The sequence below is a fragment of the Cupressus sempervirens genome, chromosome 6 (genome assembly GCF_028749045.1).
Source record: "Cupressus sempervirens isolate cs-2001-9-10 chromosome 6, ASM2874904v1, whole genome shotgun sequence".
Classification (NCBI taxonomy): Eukaryota; Viridiplantae; Streptophyta; class Pinopsida; order Cupressales; family Cupressaceae; genus Cupressus; species Cupressus sempervirens.
The window spans coordinates 216,594,283-216,616,674 of NC_143123.1; the positions used below are offsets into that span (position 1 = coordinate 216,594,283).

Below are 22,392 nucleotides of genomic sequence, written 5' to 3' on the forward strand. Positions count from 1 at the left end.
GCACAATATTTTATTATCTTAAGTTTTATTAATATTCACACATTTTATTTAGTTATCACTTATTTAAAACTTCTTATCCTCCGCCAACCCTATGGGATTGAGGTCACCAGGCTGTGAGATAGAAGCCCCCTCCATATGCTACCCTACCCTACCCATGCTCATCCTACAACAAGTGCCCGTGGGCATGCATACTCCCATCCCAACCCCAATGATCATAACTTCCAAAAGTACCATGGAAGATCAGGCCTCGCAAGTCACTCGACAAATGTATGCGCACATACTTGTGTGTGGCGCACCACCATCATGAAGATCACAATACAAGGATAGGATGAGAACACAATGCAAAAAAAAACCCAACTGAAAGCAACACGGAAATGATGGATTCTACACAAATCCCAAAGCCAATAAAACCATACATCATAAAATCACTCAATCGGCCTCAATCCGAGAGTATGGAATTCTACAAGAATCCCAATGATGCAACAAAACCAAACATCATGAACTCACTCAACCGGCCTCAATCCGAGAGTATGGATCCTACATGAATCCTAGTGTCCACGAAACAAATAAGAAAGGTCCAAAAAAAACCATAACACCAAGTGTAAAATTACTCAACCGAACACAAATTCAGTACGGATGCAACACGCACCCCAATGCAACATAAAAGTGCAATAGTGGTATGATTGATATCCAAATGGATCATCCAAGTCCACGATCCACATTGTGCCAAGAAAACCCAAGAAAACAGGGTGGCATGCAAAACGAGCTAAAAACTCCAAAATTAAAACCCATTTGGCCTTTGAGTACAAAAATCTCAAAAATCCAAAAATAATCAAGTTCGAACACTGTATGCAAAAACGGCCAGCATAATGGTATAAAATCCCAAACCCTCATCCCGAAAAATAAGGAAATGTTTGTACCCACCCAACCGGGTAGAACTACCATACAGAAACAGAGGGGAACACTAGTTCTTAGCCTCCAAACAAACAGCTACTAAAAATAGAAGCAGAAACGGAGCAGAAACAATTAAACGAAAAAGCCCTACTTCATAGCAAAAAGGACAAAATAGGAATCTGAACCAAAAAAAAAATTGTCGTAGAAATGGCTGAAAATCGTGGCAATCTAAGGTTTCCCCAAGCTGGATTCAACAAGCTCAACCTCACGATGATCCCACCCCCATAGCTCCCACAACGAACAAAACAGTCAATCCTCATGAAGAGGATTTTGGGTTTTACTCTCCAACTTTCTTATTCAAAAGTGAGAAGTGAGGAATTAAATTCTTTTTTGGATATTTATTCACTTTTCAAGTGAATAATCGATTAGGGCAAATAACTAGCCAACCTAGTTAAACCCCTAATCGACCCAAACGAAAATAGGCTATTCCTAAAAATAGGAATTGATCTATGGAAAAAGTACCAGAAATTAAAATAAATCAATTAAAAAGCCCGAAAATCCAAAAACACAGACATTTCCTTAATAACTTTCCCGACAATGCGAACCTCTAAATGCACAGACACGCTTACTGGTCTAATCGCATAATGCAAATGAGTTCAGATTTAATAATCATCGAAAGGTTTAATAAAACAATTAAAATAAGGATACATCGACCATACAAGGATGACATTGGTAAAATATGAAAGGCTGAATCACTAACTCCATGTGCCATTGCCAGGGATATAAATCCTGCACACTAAACAACACGATCAAGTGCAATTGCATATAATAACATAGCCGAAGCAATAAATGCATTAAATCACCTAATTTAACCATTTATTAATTTATATTAAAATAATCTATTTACGTCACTTACGTTCGCATAAAGCATAACAACGTAGGAATGAAGTAAATAACCATAGTATTAAATCCATCACCTAACATAATCAGAGGTATGTCCAAATACCGGATAACCAGATATCATCATAAAACACACTGTCATCTCAAAATGGCATCATCATGCAATATGATTAACTAAACAGCATAGTAGTCTAAAATCTATGATACTGAAATTAAGGTATAACATCTGACCCTCAAGTCCTTTCAAATATAAAACATCACATAAGTAACAGATATCTCTCAGATCAAAATATAACAAGGTAAATGTCCGCAACACATAACCAAATAATCCAACATGAACAATCCATTTCTAATTACTTAAGCATTTAATAATGATTGTTTAAGCAACATAAAAGGGCACTTAAAACACATAAGCAACCACAGTCATAAACATGACTAACCACTGCTACAGGAACCTAGTCCAGTGTAGCATGGTAAAAGTACACAGTGCAATCTCTGCACAAATCTCAAGGTAATCATGGAACAACCTCATGTTATCACATCGATCTTGGTAAGCACTGGCACAAACCTCAGTGAACCATAAATCATAACATAATCTCATAAATTAGTCAAAGCATAATCAAGGCAACTGATATAGAAACATAAATCCAAACACCTCAATGGTGTAGACTACTCATGGTCACAATCATGATCCATCACAACAACAGATCAACAAGGTTGCATCCATCAAAATCACTTACAGAAGTCAAATGGGAGAGGCACTACAATAGTGCCGCATGAACAGTACCCACGTAAACAATGTTGCTATAGTATTTTGTCTTTCAAACAGTCCAATAACTCATAACATCATTCCTTCAAATTAGCATAAGCATTGGATGAGTAATGAAGAAGATATGAGCAAAACATCAAATATGCCTATAGCTAGAAATGCACCCAATTTGCCTAATAATGAAGCTGATAACAATGGATTCCAAAGGCCAAACCCCAAGGGAATGATATCAGGAATGTCACAAGAGAGGATATATGTCCTCTAATGCCAAGAACAGATCTGCAACTCACACATCAATTTTCTTCTTATATTCAACCTTTTGAATGAAGCCACCAATGCTCCTTTTTATTCTTTCTCTAGGGGTTTACTCAACTCTCATGAGCAATGTGGGATAAAAGATGTGCAATATAAAACATATTAAAATATTCACTTATATCTCCCTTAGGCACCCCTTTGATTTGCACACATTCCCATAAGATTTAATATTTTAAGTAACACTTTAATATTTTGCAACTAAATTAAATGTTACTTTAATAATACTTCAGGCATAAAAATATATAAGCTATTGGACTTCGAACAACACGAGTGATAGCTCATCGGAAAGTTCTCGCCGAGGAGTATCAAATCCAATCAGCAAAACTAGCCTCCCCTGTGTCCTGCTAACTTACTAAAGTAATAAGTATGCCTGAGACTAGGTAAATCAACTCCATTCTGGCCCAAACTAGAGATGACTAGGACAAAACACTCTAGGATCCCTTTTAAACCCTTCGTTAGCCCTCGGGATCATGTAGAACTAGGCTAATGCACACACACTTGGTCAACTGCTAAAGTGGGGACATTACAGTTTTTTTAGTCTTTGCAATGGCCCTTTACTAATTACAATGTTCTGGGGTTTTTTGTTTTCTTGATCTGCTAATCTTGTTGATATTTTGTACATAATACTACAAAAAATATTGAAATCAGATCATAAAATGTTTCAGCACATGCATAAACCTTTTTACATGACCACGAGGACATGCAGGAACTATATTCCTGGAATTCCTTCCATTTTTGGAAATTTTATGATCACTTGCAAATTTGACAGATACTATTTGCTTTGCATTTAAGCATTTATTAACCTCTAGACTATGTGAAAACTAGGTTCTCTATCGATAGTAGCTAGAATTGGTAGACAGTGGGAATTGTGCAGCTAATTGTTTTTTACTGTGGTCCTTGCAATTTACCAGAGAGTATTATCATTCATGTTATGCATAGGATGTATATTATAGATTTGGCTGAAAATGTAAATATGCAAGGCAAATTTCCAAAGAAGCATCAACGACAAATAATGAGCAATATCATTTTATATTTTCAAAACAAGATGGCAATGGCAAAGACCAACTGCTAGGACTAATCTCTTAGGTACCTTGTGTGTTGAATGTCTTGACAAGAAGTTTAAAAGAAAATTCTTTTTTGGGTTCAATAGTTAGTCCACAGTTTTGTCTTTAATTTTTTGTGTTGGTTACTTGGTATCTTTTGTCAGCTTTCTTAGTCAAGGGATTCGGAAACCTTAATTTATGGTCTATTATATGAGGGCTATCATGTTGTTGCCCATAGTCACATTTACTCTAATTGTCATGGCTTATTATTGCAGGTTACCAATATGTATGCAGTTAGCAGTCGACTTGGCAGTCCTGAGGACTTCAAACAACTAGTTGATGCTGCACATGGTTATTCCCTTTGTCATTCTCTCTCTTTGATATCTAGCTAGTATTTTGTAATCAAGAGAAAATTGAATAACAATGCAGATCACATTGTTTTGATAATTCTCTCTCTTTGGGAGAGAGGTCACAAAGTAGTTCTATTCAGTAAATTATAGGTTACACTAATTTCAAAGAAGCATGATGCTTTGGTTGAGTAAAAGAACTATTGCAAAAGTGACCAGAACACATTATCATAAAAACAGAGTACAGCATTGAAACCATATTCTGTAGAGTTGATCATGGAGAGAACTCAGGAAAACTTAGAAAAACTTGAATAAATTAAAAATGCTTCAATTTATAAACATAATTTAAATGTTAAACATGGCTAAAAAATGTATAACATGAGTTTGGTGAGGGTTTGAGGACAATGCTTTCAATAGGGTTGAGGAGTATAGTGTTAAAACTATAACTTTCGATTCTCATACAGTCTGATTGTGCTGATCACACATTCCTCTTAGAGCATATGAAACCATTGTTAAGGCTATTAATACATTGCCCTTTGAATAGGCATGATCGACGGTCCTTTTAGGGTGACTCTAAGTTAGCATTAAAACATTAACAATTAGTTATGTTCGCTGTTAAATTAATTTCCTTTCTAGGCACCGATTATGAGGAGTCTTTGTGCACCGACCTAGATAGGGTCATGTCCCTTTCAGGGACATCCCTTTTGGTTATATATATGAAGGGTATTGTTGTAGTTAAAGGACACACATTAAAATAACAAGTCTGCTCCTTTAAGCAACTATGCCTCCAATCAATTCTTGCTGTGATAAATACATTTTCTGAAAATCCATTAATATTATCATGTCCTTTCAAGGTCTGACATTAAAGAGGATTAGAACAGTAAGTCTAAGAAGGTTTTATCTAAGATCTGATATTCAGAATTTGCAGAATATTTACATGGTATCAGAGCTTTGGTAGTTGAACCTAGGCTCTGCAAATTAATTAATCAGACTTGATATATATCTAGCATCATTCTCCTATTTTCAGTGGCATACACGATCAAACCCAAGGATAGGTTTGATGGAAAAGAACACTTTGATGCTTGGAAATTTAGAATCATGATGATTCTTGAAGAAAATGATGTAAAACAATTTGTTGATTCAGCATCCAAACAACCACTGTTGAATCTCATAAAACTGTTTGGAGTAAAGGAAATAGAAAAACCATTCAGATCATATTAGATGGAGTGAAAAATGATATTCTACCCATGCTAACAAAACATCAAACATCATTTGATATGATGAATACATTACTAAATGCATATGAGGTCAACAATGCAACTAGAGTTCTCGCATTGAAAAGGCAACTAAATCACATACAAATAAAGAAGGGAGAATCGTGAATTCTTACTTCCTAAGGGTTGCCAGTCTAAGAGATGAACTTGCAAGTATAGGAACCATCATTAATGATATGGAACTAACATTGATGGCTATAGATGAATTGCCATATTCATGGGAAACATTTGCACAAGGAATAAGTGCCAGAGACAAACTTCCTGACTTCAATAGACTTAAAGGAGATTATCTTTAAGAATAATCCAGAAAACATAAGAAAGGGGGAAAGTTGAAAACTAAAGATGAAGAACTTCATGTTCTTAATACAAATTCCTATAAAGGCAAAAAGCAACACTTCAAAAAGAAAAAGGGCAATCAAAAGAATGACAAACTTAAGATGTGTTGTGAAGTTTTCAGATCATCGCCCCAAAATTTTGAGGACCCCCTTTTTTCTCAGTTGCCTTGGCAAGTTTTTTGTTTTTTGGAGTTGTCGAAAAGTTTTCAATTTGAAAATTTTACACTTTGGACGCCTTTAGGCCAAGTGGGATGTGGTTGTATTTATTTTTTTCACCTGATGTTAACTTGATTTTCTGGAAAATGTAATTTTATCCTTAGGCCAAACAAATTTCAAAGATAACATTTTTGATGGTTAGAACAATATTCGACAGAATAAATTTGTAAAATTTTGGACTTAGACAAATTTTGGAAATTGGAAATAATTGTATAGATTTGAGCATTTTCAAAATGATTTTTTTTAGATATAATTGTTTTGGAAAATCTTGAATTTTTCGGTGAAAAATAATTTTTTTGATAGTGAAATTTAAAATTGGAAAATTGATTTTGGATGCTAGAAAAATGATTTTTTTTGGTTAAAAATTAATATTGCATTGCAAAATTAAAAGTGGATTAAATTGCAAAATCTCATTATATCGGTTGAAATATTGCTTAGGAGATTTTTAAATGTTCAAAAAAATTGGTAAATTAAAATTGAAAATCGGTTTTGGCTTGCTAGAGTTGAATTTAATGATATTTTAATTGCTAAAATGTTTTTAAATGAAAATTTTGGCATCTCCTAGGCTTTCCTTGCTTTATTTTGCAATTTTTGATCACAATTGGCAATTAAATAGGCTAAATTCACTTTGAGCTAAGTAAATTTAGCGTGGCATTTGTTTACTGTACTGGTAAAGAAATCAACGCATACAGACAAGAGAACAGAATAGCAAAATTATATTCGCATATGCCAGACATACATTATGCTTCATAAGATTAGTAATAGTAGATGATAATAATTTACAATGATCTCAGACGGGATATAAATACTATCCGCCGAACCTTCCCGAAGGAGTCCATCGGCCACAAACATTATGTCCACTACAAACTATTTACCCGTCAGCTACAAAATACAAAACGCCGACGACAATTATTCCGTCGGCTACAGAAACACCGTCGGGACCATCCAGTCGGCTGACAGCATTTAAATTTGGGCTATTTCTAAGGATGCTAATTTAATTTTGTTCTCCTCTAGGGCAAGTCAGCCAGCTTGGAGAGACATGAAATTGTGGTATAAGAGGGGCTCCCTCCCTCTTCATCTCTTCATTCCACATTTCTCCTCATGTGTTGGGTGATTTTTCTTGAAGAGGCAATTTCCAGCCCAGGCGATTTTTTTGTTGGAGCAGATTTTCCTTGCTTGGCACCATTCTCCTTCCAATTTGGGTGAATTTTTGCCCTAAACGAGTTGGGAGTAGATTTGAATATTTTCTCTTGCTTGGGCAATTTCTCAAAGTTCTGATTTTTGTTAGAGGTTGCGAATTTCTCCCCTAGATTTGGGCGATTTTATGCGGTAAAGGAGATACATGATCCAAGGTCTAATTTTTGGCAAATATATAGGCAATTTCAAGGAGACAAAGTTCTGATTTTTGCTAGGGCATCATTATTTCCAAAGAGGCTTGAAATTTCCGAGATTTGGTCCAAATTCGAAGAGGGCCCGATTATTGGTAAAGTCAAAATTAAGGTAAAATTCTATTCATTTTAGAGGTGAAGATTGGTTTAAAGGCGGATTTTATTCCTTGTTCTCGCTTGGTTTCATTTCCCTTATATTCTTCTTGCATTTATCATCCACCGCTTCATTATTCCATTGATAGGTTGAAGTTTTGAGAGATAAGTGTAGATTTCATGATAGAACACTTGGCAAGGCAGAAATAAGCTAGACCACCTTAGGTTGAAGTTGGGAGATATAAGTGTAGTCCAACCTAAGGTAATGAAGAGACATAAATAAGTAGTAGTCCCACCCTTAGGTTGAAGGTTGGAGATTGGTAAATGTAGAGATAGGATTTGGTGTCATCTCCCCAATTTTTGCCCTTCCTTAGTGACAACATTTTTAGCAAGGTTGGTCTATTATCTGGTTCTCATAGGCCAGCAGAGCATAGAGGGAACCAACCCAGGGGCTTTGAGAGTCATGCATGAGCTTCCCAAGTAGTTTGGAGCAGTAGACAACAGTTTCCTACAATTTAGGAGGGATTCCTAATTTGTAGGGATTGACTAGGAGTGGTCTAGGACGCATTTGGAGACCTCGGCGAACGTTTTGGAGACTTAGAGTGCATCTCCTATTTTTTAGGAGGAACTCCCAATTCAATGACAGTTCTCTCAGAGGTGCACACAGTAGGGGAGTCATTGCGACTCAATTTTGGTTGATTGGGGCTGTCTCCTACTTTTTAGGAGCATCCCTAGATTTTAGGGATGGACTGCCAGTTGACCCATCTTGTCTGGCATCAGTTACAGACAGGTGACAAGGTCAGATTCATGTTTGATTGGTCATTTTGGGCCTTTTGGGACCATTTGGGAAATATTTTAATATATTTAAATATTTCCTAAGTTGGTGATTAAATAAATTAAAATAAGGTTAATAATATAACCATTTTGGAGTAATAAGGGGATTTTGGCTTCAGTTGATCAGGTACACCTATGTGTTATAGCTCGTTGGAAAGGTCTCGAATTATTATACATGATTTTTACTATCTGTAGACTTTTTGGTGCCTTCAGCTATGGAATTTTAATAAAGTAATGTTTTTCCTATAGCATGGATGACTTTAATTGGGAAAATGTTATTTTATTATATTTTATTTAAAGGGCAAAGTGTAATTTCCCTTTAGGGTTCAATTTACAATTGGAAGGGGATATAAGGAGATGGAGACCTAATTTCTTATTATCTTTTGCATATTGAAAAACTTGTTTTTGTGAATTGACTCTGAGAGAGCAATTCTTCATCTGGGACGCAAACCCCAGGTTTTGGATTGGCTGGGATGTAGCCCTCAGCAGTTATTGGCATTGGATTCTTCAGACAGTGTGCGTTGCTATCAGGGATAGAGTACACCATTCTTTATTGTGGATTCAGGTTGCAGATTTATGGTTTCAGCGTTACAGATTGATTCTTTCAGTTGGGACGTGATTCCTTGCAGTCTTACGATTGCCATTTGCAGCAGTTTGGCATCATTGTTGGATGTAAGCTCCTTGGAACTGCATTGGATTTATTATTTGGCTTTATAAATCAGAAATCTGTTTGGTACGATTTATATCAATTCTGATTTGGCTCTATGTTCTTATTTATTTTCAGTCTCCTCTCATGTTTATTGTTCATTATTCATTACTATTGTGAAAACTATCAAAAAACACAAAACAAAAACAAAACCTTCTGCAACTTTTGTCTATTCTCAAAGACCATCAAAGAAATCATAAGAAAATATAGTTTATTAATTTAAAAACTACAACAGATCAGCAAGGGCATCTATCAGGGATCTTTCAGTGGTATCAGAGCCTACATCCTGCCAGCCTGTAGGGTTTGTGAGAAATTGTCACAACAGATTTTGGCATCTGGGTATTGGATAAAAAGTTTTGATAATTCATTTCAGCATCTGGGTACTGGCTTAAAAGTTTTGATAATTCATTTTGGCATCTGGGTATTGGATAAAAGGTTTTGATAATTCATTTCAGCATCTGGGTACTGGCTAAAAAATTTTGATAATTCATTTAGGCATCTGGGTACTGGATCAAAAGTTTTGATAATTCATATTAGTAGTACAGGGTCAATTTTTGTTCTGGCATGTTAGTTTCAGTTGGTCAGTGTGGTAGTTCATTATGGCAAAATTGTTAAGAGATATAACCCTGTGGAAAGAATGAGAACAATCACAACAAAAATTCAAGCTTCAATTGCAGCAGTTCAATGATTCTATGTCAAAGAAATTTGGACATGCTAGTGGATCATCATCTTCTTCTAGAAAGGATCCATTGCCACTAGACAGGAAAACGGAAGTAATTAGCATACTTGAGGAGTATAATACTCTTCCTCAATATGTTAGGGAGAACTTTCATTTCAAAGATTACATTGAAATGCATCCAAAAATTTGTCATAAGGTTAAGCTTGCAAAAAAGGAATACCATGCCATAGTTGATGATATGTTTTCATGTGAGAAAGAAGATTTGTGTCAACCTATCCATGTTCATGATAAAAACACCATAATGGATCAGTCACTTGTAGGGTACGCAGAAGAAAGGCATCAAGATGTGTTATCATTTGAGTTGCAGCCTATGAAAAACAAAAATCAGTCATCATGTGGGATTCCTAAAGAAGAAATAACTCTAGATCAGGAGGAGGCACATAGCACACCATTGATTCATCAAGTTGATCACAAAATGGAAGAGATTACAATCATGGATCAGTCCATTAGTGATGCTGAAAGCATGTCTCCAAGGTCTGATCCCTATTCTAATTTTTGCAATAGTAGCTCTAGTCATGTGGTATCATCCATTTCACATGAAGGTAATGAGGTTGTTGAGTCTTCCTATGATGGTACTCAGGTTAAGTGTGTTGCACATGAGATTTATATTGTGGATTCAAACCACAAAGGTTTTGATTGTGTTTACCCCACCTTAGAAGATGTGAAAAAGGCTCAAGAGACGTGCAATGGATGGTCACATAGAGCTAAGAAGGCCAAGATGCTTGCTGCCCAAGCAAGACAACACTTACAAGAGGTCAAGGAAAGATGCAATCAGCTTGATAATGCAAGAAGACAAAGAGAGTCATACATTAGATCCTTATTTCTTCCAAGGGAAGAAAGTGAGGATGTTGAGCATACAAGGGAAGAGCTTCTTGAGGTAAGTCCACAAGAAGAGCATGTTGAGATGTGTGAAGAGGAAAAGAGTTATGATTTAGAAAACTCGGTTTGGTCTAGGTTGCATCATGAAGTTTATGACGTTCCTCTTTTAAAGAGCCCTTTAAAGGCTCCAAACAATAATGATATTAGTTTCACACTTGATGGACCAGCCACATGTGTTATTTTCATTTGTGTGGAATGAAACATTATTGATTCTGATTTGGTTAGTCATGCATCATCTACAATGGAAGGACAATTGTTAAGATCATATGAAGCATCTTGTCTTAAAGAGATGATTAGGGAGACTAAGAGGCTGCTTACTGAGAAGATATTGCATTTTGATAATGTTTGGTTTGTTTGGCATACTACACCTTGGAGTTTGTTAGTAATGGAAAACATATCAGTTATGGAGATAGAGGTATGAATCAGATTTTGGGTAGCTAAGGCAGTTAATGGGACATCTTATATTCGTTTGAACACACCCCATAGACCAGCACCTTTAGAGGAGTCACCTACCTTTGAAGGAGAGGCAAGAGAAGACCGCAAAAACATTGTGGAAAGGTATGAACATACTTCTGATTTTCTGACTTTGAACAGCAATTCTCTTTCATCTCATGAGTCAAACTTTGAACCTTGGGTTGGTTACATTCAAGTTGGGGTGTTCAAATGTGAAGTTGATCCTTCCCTACCAAGAGTTGATGACATATTAAGTTGCATACTTAATGGACCAGCCACAAAGAGCCTGTCTTTGTTGAGAATTAGAAACATCTCTCAATCATCAATGGGTTTATCACCTCTTCCATATGATAGGGCAGCGATGTACCTTTTGATTGAAGATTCAGACTTTTTAAATATTACATTGGGCTTTCAAGATCAGAATATAAGAGACTTCGTTGGTTACATGGTTAAACAAAACATTTACTTAACAACCTTTAATGAAGGCACACTAATTTGTGAAAATATAGATAAAGTTGCAGCAGCTATTTGGAAGAGTTGGAAAAGTATTCAACAAACTTTCCTTGCCAATGATTGGCTCATTTGTGAATTCTTAACAACATTGGTTGTTGATAGTAATTGTGGCTTCATTTGGAGTGAAGTTCTTAGTTGGTTGGATGAGGTACAATTTTACAACAACAACATAATGAGTATCAACATGCCGGAGGGATGTGTCAGTGCAGAGATTTGGGATCTTGGTATCAACATGTGTCGGGCATTTCTTCAGAGGATTCATATTGAGGTGCTTCACTTTTGGTAGATAGATGTTTACATCAGAGTAGCGCAGTGGTTGGGTGGAGCAACATTTCTCAGATCGATATGGGATTCAAGAATTGATAATCCTACAATGTTGGGTACAAATGACACATGCTTTGGTTTTTCTCATGATGGCATACGTACTTCATCTTCGAGTTTGTCATCTACATCCATTGATATGGCAGTGGTATCCTTGTTGATTGGTGATTCCATAGTCTTTGATTCTTTATGGACTAGTGGCTGTCGAAGCCGGAATCATTTATTACTTGACTTGGCACTGACTACATCCATGATTCAGTATGAGGGCATTGAGGAGTGTTTCTTTGGGACATTTGTTGTTTGGAATTGGTATGATGACGTCTATGATATCATTCGAGTTGCTGGTCAGAATTATAGCAGCATTGTTAGGTGGTCATGTGGGTTGGAATACTGGTTTATGGGAGTTCACTTTCACACCTTGCTGGTCTGCTTCATTGTATGTATGTTTCATGGAGTGCGGTTGAGATACTTCTTCATCTCATTCAGTACATTTGGTATTTTGATTTGGGATCCGGGCCCTGGTCTCATTGATACATTGATGCTTCAGGGTCCTAATGAATTGTTTACAACTTGTGGTTCACTAATATTTATATCAGAGTGACGAAGCGTCAGCATGGTGGTTCCCTTTTGAGGTGGATTTGGAATCTTGGAATCACTTGGATTTGCAGTTCAATAGTTGAGGATGTGGAAGCCAATGTAGGCTTACTAGAGTTTCCGCCTTTAGTGTTCCAGTTTGGTTCTTTCGGAGAGCAATTCATTGAGGAGTTGACAGAGTTGGTACAGTATTTGATTGCTCTTCCTTCAGGGGGTTTTCATGAGGCTACTTGTTTGGGTGCAGTGCAGGACAATGTTTTTAGAAGATGGAATTACAAACCTTCCAGGATGGCTTGGGACCCTGGGATCATTCTTGGTTATGGTATGGACTTGCCTAATGTTTGTGGAGTTGGATTGACATTGCTTGACGACAAGCAATCTTTGGGAAGGGAGGACTGTCATGTCCCCAATTTCTGCCCTTCCTTAGTGACAACATTTTTAGCAAGGTTGGTCTATTATCTGGTTCTCATAGGCCAGCAGAGCATAGAGGGAACCAACCCAGGGGCTTTGAGAGTCATGCATGAGCTTCCCAAGTAGTTTGGAGCAGTAGACAATAGTTTCCTACAATTTAGGAGAGATTCCTAATTTGTAGGGATTGACTAGGAGTGGTCTAGAAGGCATTTGGAGACCTCGGCGAACGTTTTGGAGACTTAGAGTGCCTCTCCTATTTTTTAGGAGGAACTCCCAGTTCAGTGACAGTTCTCTCAGAGGTGCACATAGTAGGGGAGTCATTGGGACTCAATTTTGGTTGATTGGGGCTGTCTCCTACTTTTTAGGAGCATCCCTAGGTTTTAGGGATGGACTGCCAGTTGACCCATCTTGTCCGGCATCAGTTACAGACAGGTGACAAGGTCAGATTCATGTTTGATTGGTCATTTTGGGCCTTTTAGGACCATTTGGGAAATATTTTAATATATTTAAATATTTCCTAAGTTGGTGATTAAATAAATTAAAATAAGGTTAATAATATAACCATTTTGGAGTAATAAGGGGATTTTGGCTTCAGTTGATTAGGTACACCTATGTGTTATAGCTCTTTGGAAAGGTCTCGAATTATTATACATGATTTTTACTATCTGTAGACTTTTTGGTGCCTTCAGCTATGGAATTTTAATAAAGTAATGTTTTTCCTATAGCATGGATGACTTTAATTGGGAAAATATTATTTTATTATATTTTATTTAAAGGGCAAAGTGTAATTTCCCTTTAGGGTTCAATTTACAATTGGAAGGGGATATAAGGAGATGGAGACCTAATTTCTTATTATCTTTTGCATATTGAAAAACCTGTTTTTGTGAATTGGCTTTGAGAGAGCAATTCTTCATCTGGGACGCAAACCCCAAGTTTTGGATTGGCTGGGACGTAGCCCTCAGCAGTTATTGGCATTGGATTCTTCAGACAGCGTGCGTTGCTATCAGGGATAGAGTACACCATTCTTTATTGTGGATTCAGGTTGCAGATTTATGGTTTTAGCGTTACAGATTGATTCTTTCAGCTGGGACGTGATTCCTTGCAGTCTTACGACTGCCATTGGCAGCAGTTTGGCATCATTGTTGGATGTAAGCGCCTTGGAACTGCATTGGATTTATTATTTGGCTTTATAAATCAGAAATCTGCCTGGTACGATTTATAGCAATTCTGATTTGGCTCTATGTTCTTATTTATTTTCAGTCTCCTCTCATGTTTATTGTTCATTATTCATTACTATTGCGAAAACTATCAAAAAACACAAAACAAAAACAAAACCTTCTGCAACTTTTGTCTATTCTCAAAGACCATCAAAGAAATCACAAGAAAATATAGTTTATTAATTTAAAAACTACAGCAGATCAGCAAAGGCATCTATCAGGGATCTTTCACTTGGTGAGGCAAAAATAAGCTAGATTCCATCGATAGAAAGAAGGTTGGAGATTGATAAGTGTAGTCCATATCATTTAGAATAAAAGGGGTAGAAATAAGTGTTTAGGATGGTAGATGTTAGTGCAAGCAAGAACTCAAAGGGAACGAATACCAAAAAGACAAGGAAGACATGATGCCTAAGATCACCTTCTTCTCGAAGGTGAGGCGAATAGGTGACACCGATATTGGTACAGTGAACATGATATAGTTAAAGGACATATTGAAGGAAGGGCAATCCCCCATGGCAAAGAAAATCTATAGAAGCGAAATTGTACATGTGGCGGCCTTCCCTCCTACCCTTCCTTGTCTAGAATTGGTAATGGAGTGTGCATCCCAGTTTGATATTGTTACCAAATCCATCATTTTTGTTGAAGGGAAGAGAGTGTTGGCCAACATCAGCAGACAAGTGGTCGAAGAAGCATTTAATATCCCCCAGTACAAAAGCATGGTAGTGGTAATGATGGATTAGGCAGCCAAGTCATTTCAAGATAATTAGGAGGCTTTCTTCATTCACCTAAAGCAAAATTGGTTACATGAAAGGAAAAAGGGAGTTACCAGATTTCAAATCAGAATATGGCGATCTCATTGTGCTTCTCATCTGGATCATGGGCTTAGCTCAAGGTATGCAATTCGTGAATTGGATGTATGATTTTATTGATGGAATTGAAAATGGAAAAAGAAGATTTAATTGGGCTAGGATTATAAGTGAGAATTTAGAATTGCAATTTAGGACTGTACAAAATCAAAAGCAATTCTACATGGGGTCCTATCTTTTCTATCTGATTGCAAGATTATATGAGAATCTTGGACTTAAGGCCTTAGGAGTAATATGGCTCAACGTGTCGGATTTCAAATTAGAAAATGGCGATCTCATTGTGCTTCTCAGTTAGTGTAATGACCCTTGCCAAAAAAGCCTCTAAAACTCACCAATGCGGAAGTATGGGATTTTGTCAAACACTTGGCATGCAATCTGAACTGTGCTGTGGGAGAATATGTACTATGAAATTTCGTCAAACAGTTGGCAAACAAACAACTATACTGCCGGAAAGTAAGGACTGAATATGGACAAAGTGTTGAGCAACAAATCCACTCAACTTACTAATGCAAATTAGTACCGATATATTCACTCAACAAAGATATAGGTTCTTTTACAATCGGTTTGCAACTTCCAGACCAAACAATTTGGCACACAAAATTCTACTTTACCAATCACTTACATAGCTGGGTACAATATCAACAACTTAATTTAGAAATCTTGATGATATATGGACAGCACATAAAATCTTAATGCCAATAACATGTACAGCTGTGACTGATTATTTCAAACCCTCATAGCAAATGCTGATACAACATGTACCTACAGCAGCAACTTAATGCAACCTTATGCAACAATGAATAACTGATTTTTCAATGCTCGAAAGACTAAACTTACATGCCTACAAATGCCTCAAATGCAACTACAATGATTATATCAAACTTGCTATGTGTAACAACCAGAAATGCAAACCCAGAATTAATAAGAAACCTATTATATTGTTGGCAGCCACCAAGAACAAGTCCATCTTCTCATCTCCAACTGTGATTCTGATTTAATCCACTAGGACTGGAGAATAACACCTAGAACTCCAATGCAGGTCAGAAAAAAGAGCGAAACTCAAGCATCTTACTATAGCAATTTTACTATTCACGAGTTACTATAGCGCGACACTATTCCTGCGGTACTGTTCACGCGAGTACTGTAGTGCTGTCACTATTCACCACTCACTTTGCATATTAGTTTCTGATTTGCAAGCACCAAATAAACCCCCAGATTGTATATTGCAACTGCATGGAGATTGATAGTTGAGAGGGATTTCGTCCTCAAAGCCCCAGGAAGATTATCTCCAAACTAAACAAGTAATTTCTTCAATCAACCCAAGCATGCCTCCATGGAAGCTCTTCCACCTCTTTTATTTTGTTCTCACAAAACCCATGCCTTCGTCTTGTCAATGTGGGATAAAACATAACTCCCTTATGTAACTTATGTCTCCAATGTATTATAAAATAAGGGAGACTCTTTTATTTAAATATTTCCCACCAACTATAATCTAAGCATTAACAAAGTTAAATATTTGAATTTAACTTTATAAAATGACTTCATTAATGCAAAACAAATCATATCAATAATAAATGAATCTTTTTGTCGATTTTAAACATTTACCATTGATATGTTGCTGCCATAGGATGTCCAATCATATCCAGAGTGACTTACTATAAATAGTAAGTATGCTCAAAACTACCTCAAAACCCCTCAGAGAAACATGCAACTAAAACTATCTAGGTCAAATGGCCTCTAAGTCCCTTTGATGTCCTGGTTAGCCTATGGGACCATGGGGAAATAGGCTAACGACACATCATGCTATGAATGCTAGAAAAGGGACATTACAGTCCGCCCTTCCCAAAATTGCTTGTCCTCAAGCAATTTCAGCTCTGGATGCTGCAATATCTGCTCATTTTCCTAAGTAGCATCCTCAATAGGTAGGTTCCTCCACTTCACTAGATACTCCCTGATAGTCCTCCTACGAAGCACCCTCACCCTGGTGTCAAGTATAGTTTCAGGAACCAAGATAAGCTTCCCCTCATCATCGAGAGGTGGCAATACTACTGAAGGCACCACATTGTGCCCCAATGCCTTCTTAAGGCGTGACACATAGAACACATTATGCACTTTATTGTCTGCAGGCAACTCCAACTCATAAGCTACTTCGCCCACTCTCTTGATTACTTTGAATGGTCCATAGTAGTGTGGTTTCAATTTCTCTGCTCCACTCTTCTTGAGAGAGGACTGTCTATATGGCTGTAACATGAGGTACACCATGTCTCCCACCTCGAAAGACCTCTCAACCCTGTGCTGATCAGCATATTGCTTCTGCAGATTTTGTGCCTTTTGTAAATTTTCCTTCAAGGATTGCATAATGTCCTGACACTCCTACAAAATATTCTTGGCCTTAGGCAACCTACTGTCCTCAAATAACAAATCCAGAAAATTAGGAGCATCATACCCGTACAGTGCCATGAAAGGGGACATTTGAATAGACATATGGAAAGAGGTATTATAGTAGTACTCCCCTAGATGTAGCCACTTCACCCAAGCCTTTTGCTCTCCTGAAATGTAATTTTGAAGGTACCCCTCAATCCATTTATTCACTATCTCTGTTTGCCCATCAGTTTGGGGGTGGTAACTGGTACTCGGAGTTAGCTCTGTTCCACACAACTTGAACAACTCCAACCAAAAGTGGCTCATAAACCTACTATCCCTGTTGCTGACTATGCTCCGTGGCATCGCATGTAATCTAAATACCTCTCGAAAGAATAGCTCTGCTGTCTGTACTGCTGAATATGTGGACAAAATTGCAAAGAAATGTTCAAATTTCGTCAATTTTTCTACCACAACAAAAATACAATCTCGACCCTGTGCCTTTGGAAGGCCTGTGATAAAATCCATGGAAACGCTATCCCACTTCTTCTCTGGTATAGGTAGGGGCTGTAGTAAACCGCCTGTAAAGTAATGTTCTTGTTTGTTCTGTTGACACATTGGGCACTCCCTAACGAACTATAGCACTTTTGACTTAAGCCCCTTCCAAGTGAAGCGCTCTCTCACTTGCCGATATGTCTTAAAAAATCCTGGATGTCCTGCTAATGGTGAATCATGAAATGCTCTCAAGATCTTTTGCTTCATGGTAGACCCAGGTACCAAATAATTTCTTCCCTTGTAAATGATCAAATCATTTACAACAGTGTATCGACTATCCTGAGTAGCTCTTTCAATAACACTAGATGCCCAACTATCCTTGGCATACTCTGCCAAGATCAACTCTCTTTAATCATCCATGACTGTCCCAACAACAAGCAAATGAGGCCTTCTAGATAAAGCATCTGCAACAATATTTTTCTTCCCTTTGACATAGACTATGTCAAAATCATAGGCCTGTAACTTACTCACCCATTTCTGTTGCCTGTCATTAAGATCCTTCTGTCCAAGGAAATGTTTCAAGCTGTTATGATCTGTTTTTACTGTGACTCGACTCCCTGCTAAGTATTGCCTGAACTTAGCTAGCGCGTGCATGATTGCTAGCATTTCTTTGTCATAGATGCTGTAAGTTCTCTCAATACCTCATAATTTCTTGCTCTCATATACTATGGGATGTTTGTCCTGCATGAGGACAGCTCCTACGCCCTCTCTCGAGGCATCACACTGCAGCTCAAAAGGCCTGGTGAAATCTGGAATAGCTAAAACAGGACATGTACTCATTAACTCCTTGAACCTGTCAAAACAATCCTGAGCCCTCTTTGACCACTTGAAATTGTCTCTCCATGTCAAATCTGTAAGTGGTGCTGCTATCTGTGAAAATCCCTTCACAAATCTGCAGTAGAACCTGCAAAGCCCAAGAAATCCCTTGAGTTGTGAAGTGTTCCTCGGCGGTGGCCAATCCAGAATGGCCTTGATCTTGTTTGGGTCAACTTGAACACTTCCTGCACTAATAATATGCCCTAGATAGAGAAACTCTATCATCCCGAACTCGTATTCACTCATCTTGGCATATAATGACTCCCTCTCTAGAATGCTAAGCACTGCATCAATATACTTCAAATGTTCCTCCCAAGTATGGTTGTATATCAGTATATCATCAAAAAAAATCAACACAAACTTCCTCAACTAATCTTTGAATACTCTATTCATACAGGACTGGAAAGTGGTGGGGGCATTAGTCAACCCAAAGGGCATGACTAGGAACTCAAAATGTCCGTAGTGGCATCTAAAAGCTGTCTTCTCCACATCCACCTCTCTAACCCGTATCTGGTGGTAGCCAGATCTCAAATCAATCTTAGAGAAGTAGCATGCACTGTGCAATTCATCAATAAGCTCATTGATGCGCGGAATAGGGTATCGGTTCTTGATTGTTTTCTTGTTTAGCTCCCTATAATCAATGTACATCCTCATTGTACCATCTTCTTCACCAATACCACTAAAGAAGCAAAAGGACTCTTGCTTGGCCGTATGTGCTCCATGTTAATCAACTCCTTGATTGCCTTTTCTATTTCATCCTTATATCTCTTTGGATGGCGGTAGGGTGTGATGATGACTGGCTTAGCCCCTTCCTCTAACTCAATAACATGCTCGATTCCCCTATCCGGGGGTCTCCCTGGAGGTATCTCACCAAACACCTTAGTATGTTTGGTTATTAGTTCCTGTACATCAGGTGGATACTTTCGTTCATGCTGCTTTGTCATCTCAGGCATTGCTCTGAACTCTGCTGCCCACTATACTTGATCATGTCTAAAGAAATTCTGCATCCGCTTGAGTGACACCACTCAAAGTCTCCCATCTGACAAACCTTTGAGCACTATCTTCTTACCATTTGCCTCAAACCTCATTTCCATTTTTTGGAGGTTAAATGTGAACTCTTCCAGAGACTTCATCCAGTTCATTGCAAGCACCATATCCTGATCACCAATGTTGACCACAAAGAAATCACCTATCATGTCATAATCTCCCAAACGAAGCTGCAAGTTGGAGATCTTCTTGGTACAGTCGATTTTGAAGCCATCGGCAACCATCACCTTAAATCCCCTATGCTCCTCTGTATGTAGCCCTCTGCATGACACAAACTTCTCATCAATGAAGTTATGTGTTGCCCCTGTATCAATGAGTGCCACAAATCTCTGTCCATACAAAGTCCCCCTAACTCTAAAAGTGACGGCGTCCTGTATACTGGACAGCTGAGCTATCGTGCTATCACTGTGTGTTCCTCATGTGAAGAATTATCATCATCTCCATCTAATTCTGATGACTGCTCTGAATCTCCATCCATTGACTCTTTGGCTGAAAAGTACTCCATTTGCTTAGCTTTTTCTTTCAATGGACACTTATGTGACAAATCTCAAGGCTCCCTGCAATGAAAACAAAGCTTCTTCTTCCTAAGATCATTAAGTGTCTCATTGTCCAACCTCTTACTTTCCTCCTTAGGTGGCTGAGCCTCTCTATGGAAAGGTTTCATGTCCTTATCTTTCTTCGAAGGGAAAATCTTTGCCTGAAATTTATTTTTAGAAACTAAAGAGGAATCCATGTCACTAGCTTTCGTAATGGCTTCCTGCAAAGTGGGAGGGTTGAGAGCTTTAATTCACTCTCTCAACGAATCAACTAACCCATCCATAAATAGAACCAATATCCTCCGTTCAGATACATCTGTTACTAACACTACAAGTTTCTGAAACTCTGAAATGTATGTTTCCAATGTTCCCCACTGTTTAAGCTGAGCTAACTCCTTGAAATGGAGTTCTGGATCCTTCCTGTCAAAACATTCAATCAGTCTCTCTGTAAACTCCACATATGAGGTAATGTGTGCATGACCCATAGTGACCATACCATGATGCCACCACTCGTGTGCTAACCCATCCAGGTGAATTGCTGCATACTTAATAGCTTCTTCCTCAGGCATAGGGTTCAATTGAAAGTATGTGTCAAGCTTTTGAACCCAAGCTCTTGCTGTAGACTTCCCCGAGCCATCATAATATGGTAATTGAAGTTTTCCTACTTTCTTCCGTAGCTCATAGCTCTGGTTCCTTTCATGTCCACGTGGCATATGCTTCATCCGCACATCCATATACTCCCTAAAGGTAATTGCAGCAGTAAAATTTGGACCTCCGGCTTCCCAATCTCTCCTCAATTGGTCCTGTATATCAGTGATCTGGTGCTCTAGTACGGGCTGCTCTGGAGCTCTAGGAGGAAATGTGGGAATCATGGGCCTCGAACTCACTGTCCTAGTTTGCTGGGGTGCATGACCGAAATTGTTCCCAACTTGTTTGCCTCCATTATGTGTCCCATCTTGATTATTACCATTCTGATTATTTCTTCCACCCACGTTAGCATTCAACCCCATTTGACGAGCCATCATCTGCATCATAAGCTCCAATCTCTGACTCTGTTCCTGTGCTCTCTACTTTGCTAATCGCTGTCCCTGCGCCAAGGTGTCTAACAACTGTAAAAATCTTTCCTCTCCCTGATTTGGACTGGCACTCCCGCCTTTGCCTAATCCTGTATTCTTGTCATCTCGGTCACCCATATTGTTGTCTTGATCAAAGAATACCTCTTTTGTGTTTGTATGACTGGATTCTATGTCCATCTGCACGGATGAACTAGACTGTTCGCTCTGCAGGTCTGAAATCCTATTTTGTCTTGTTCTGGTATTGCGGAAATTATAAGGCCCCTGTCGCATGCTCAAACGTAAATGCTTTGATTTTAGTGTTTTGACCCGTCAAACACTTTCCCCTCTATCCGGTTGTTCCAAATTCCCTATAAGACCCCCATAGGATGGCAGGACTTATAGCGCTGATACCACTGTAATGACCCTTGCCAAAAAAGCCTCTAAAACTCACCAATGCAGAAGTATGGGATTTTGTCAAACACTTGGCATGCAATCTGAACTGTGCTGTGGGAGAATATGTACTATGAAATTTTGTCAAATAGTTGGCAAACAAACAACTATACTGCCGGAAAGTAAGGACTGAATATGGACAAAGTGTTGAGCAACAAATCCACTCAACTTACTAATGCAAATTAGTACCGATATATTCACTCAACAAAGATATAGGTTCTTTTACAATCGGCTTGCAACTTCCAGACCAAACAATTTGACACACAAAATTCTACTTTACCAATCACTTACACTGTTGGGTACAATTTCAACAACTTAATCTAGAAATCTTCATGATATATGGACAGCACATGAAATCTTAATGCCAATAACATGTACAACTGTGACTGATTATTTCAAACCCTCATAGCAAATGCTGATACAACATGTACCTACAGCAGCAACTTAATGCAACCTTATGCAAAA

At 38.0% G+C, this 22,392-nt stretch overlaps 1 protein-coding gene across 1 annotated transcript in view; it reads left to right on the forward strand.

The window, feature by feature from the left end:
- The window catches only part of EMB2729 (Alpha amylase family protein), a 326,562-nt gene that overhangs the window by 112,251 nt on the left and 191,919 nt on the right, over nt 1-22,392 (forward strand). The window contains exon 7 of the mRNA XM_089787516.1: nt 4,197-4,272. Within this exon, the coding sequence (XP_089643642.1) occupies nt 4,197-4,272 (76 nt within the window). The remainder of the gene's footprint in view (nt 1-4,196; nt 4,273-22,392) is intronic.